This window comes from Alosa alosa, chromosome 23 (assembly GCF_017589495.1).
Source record: "Alosa alosa isolate M-15738 ecotype Scorff River chromosome 23, AALO_Geno_1.1, whole genome shotgun sequence".
NCBI lineage: Eukaryota > Metazoa > Chordata > Actinopteri > Clupeiformes > Clupeidae > Alosa > Alosa alosa.
Window position 1 is genome coordinate 7,724,074 of NC_063211.1, and position 1,670 is coordinate 7,725,743.

The 1,670-nt window shown below is 43.5% G+C and overlaps 1 protein-coding gene across 2 annotated transcripts in view; it reads right to left on the bottom strand.

Moving 5' to 3' along the window:
* LOC125288218 (neuropilin-2-like) overlaps nucleotides 1-1,150 on the bottom strand; it is a 73,571-nt gene extending 72,421 nt beyond the window's left edge. The window contains exons 1-2 of one of the 2 annotated variants that reach the window (XM_048234394.1): nucleotides 1,052-1,150; nucleotides 329-916 (exon numbers count right to left, since the gene is read on the bottom strand). In XM_048234394.1, the coding sequence (XP_048090351.1) occupies nucleotides 329-401 (73 nt within the window). In that variant the 5' untranslated portion in view covers nucleotides 402-916; nucleotides 1,052-1,150. Of the gene's footprint in view, nucleotides 1-328 lie in introns of both variants that reach the window. The other variant, XM_048234395.1, reaches the window with a different exon arrangement.
* Nucleotides 1,151-1,670: the final 520 nt, after the last annotated feature.

Here is a 1,670-nt window from a genome sequence, read left to right on the forward strand (position 1 = left end):
AGATGGAGCATTAATCATTAGTCCAGTTATATTTCCTTCCAATAGTGCTTATGCTTGAACTTTGGCGAGGGGTAAATGCGTAATTGGCATTTTGTGGCATATGGTAGTGATCATTAGTCGAAGGCTGTGGCAGTGCCTTTCCAGATTTGACTGGAATCGACTTCAAACAGATCAACACGTCAACAAAAAATCGAACAAGATTTGTACTGCAAAACATTGGAACAGGAAATGTTAGTGTTAAAGATGCTGGGTTGGGTGAATTTACTAATAAGAGCTTTTCAGAAGAAACTCACAAATACATGTGATTGTAAGACGCAGAGCAACTTACCATCTTCGCCGTGCACTTTCAGTGTCAGACAAAGAGCCAATAAAAATCCAAACAATGACGATAAAATATCCATCTTGCAAAATAGGTTGCCGCTAATGTCTTGCAGCTGTTGGTGTTGGTTTGTTGATTCTTGCCTCCTCCAGTCTTTGATATCCTACAAATACAAATAGTATTTTCCTTGTCCCATAAATAATGGTGTATTAACTAAGGGTGTTAGGATTGGTTGGTAAAGATAGTGTGTTTTTGTTGAATGTAGTCTCTCAACTTCTCCGTGGAATTTCAGCCTTGGGTACGTTTAATGGGAGTCTGACCGTTCGCAGAGAGGCAGTCTCAGCCCGTCTTTAAAATGTATCAGGGAAAAGACGTCTATCTGTCCGCGGACACAGCGCATATCAGTATCATTTAAACGTATCCCTCGTATTCATGACTGAAGAATTGCACAGGTTAGATCCATTGCCACCTCAGGATCCGATAGTTTGACGTTTTTCCCTGGAGAATGCTTGGAGAGTAGCTCCGTTACCTCCAAAATCTGCGGGCGATGCTTTCTCGTCCCTTGGAATATAGCAGTCCGTGGTTGTTTTACAATTTCTGCAAGTCATCAAATAAAATATTTTACATCAAATGATAGCACAGATGAATGCAGTCACTGCTCTACTTTGTTCACTTTTAAATGCAGGTTACGGTTACGTTTTACGCGAGAAGGTTGGGTTGACTGTAGCGCACCTCCGTTCCGTTCAGTCGCTCCTCGCAGTCTGGCATCTCTCTGCACGTTGCTCCGTCAGTAAAGCCTGGTCGTTGAGGCAGCGTGCGTGTCTGTGTGTGTGTGTGTGTGCGCGTATGTGATACCATTTCAGAGCGGAGGAGCTATCGCATTACAGTCAGCGCCTTGACCCGCCTCCCCTCGCTCGCTGATTAGAGAGCACGGAGGGCGCACACACTCGCTCACACTCTCTCTCGCTCTCTAAATACACACACTCCACACACGAGCACACGTGGAGAGAAACACACACTGACACACACAAAGGCACACTTCGGCGACTGCCAATCAAAGTTATAAATATAAAAGGACTCTGGATAACGCAGAACTGCATAGAATTGCCGACATTTGAACGATATCACTGTTAAATGATACCACTGTGCCTAGTTGCTAAGGTCCATAATAGGCTACCAACGTGAAGAATAGCAAAGGGGTGTACAATGGAAAGACTGAGAAGTATTTTCCTAGCGAAAATAAATATACACCAACACAAACCAACAACAGAAGTGACTACATGGAGGGTGGGAGGGAGGGTAATGGGTATCACTTTGAAACATTTTCATTAAAGCAAAATTAACAACTTGC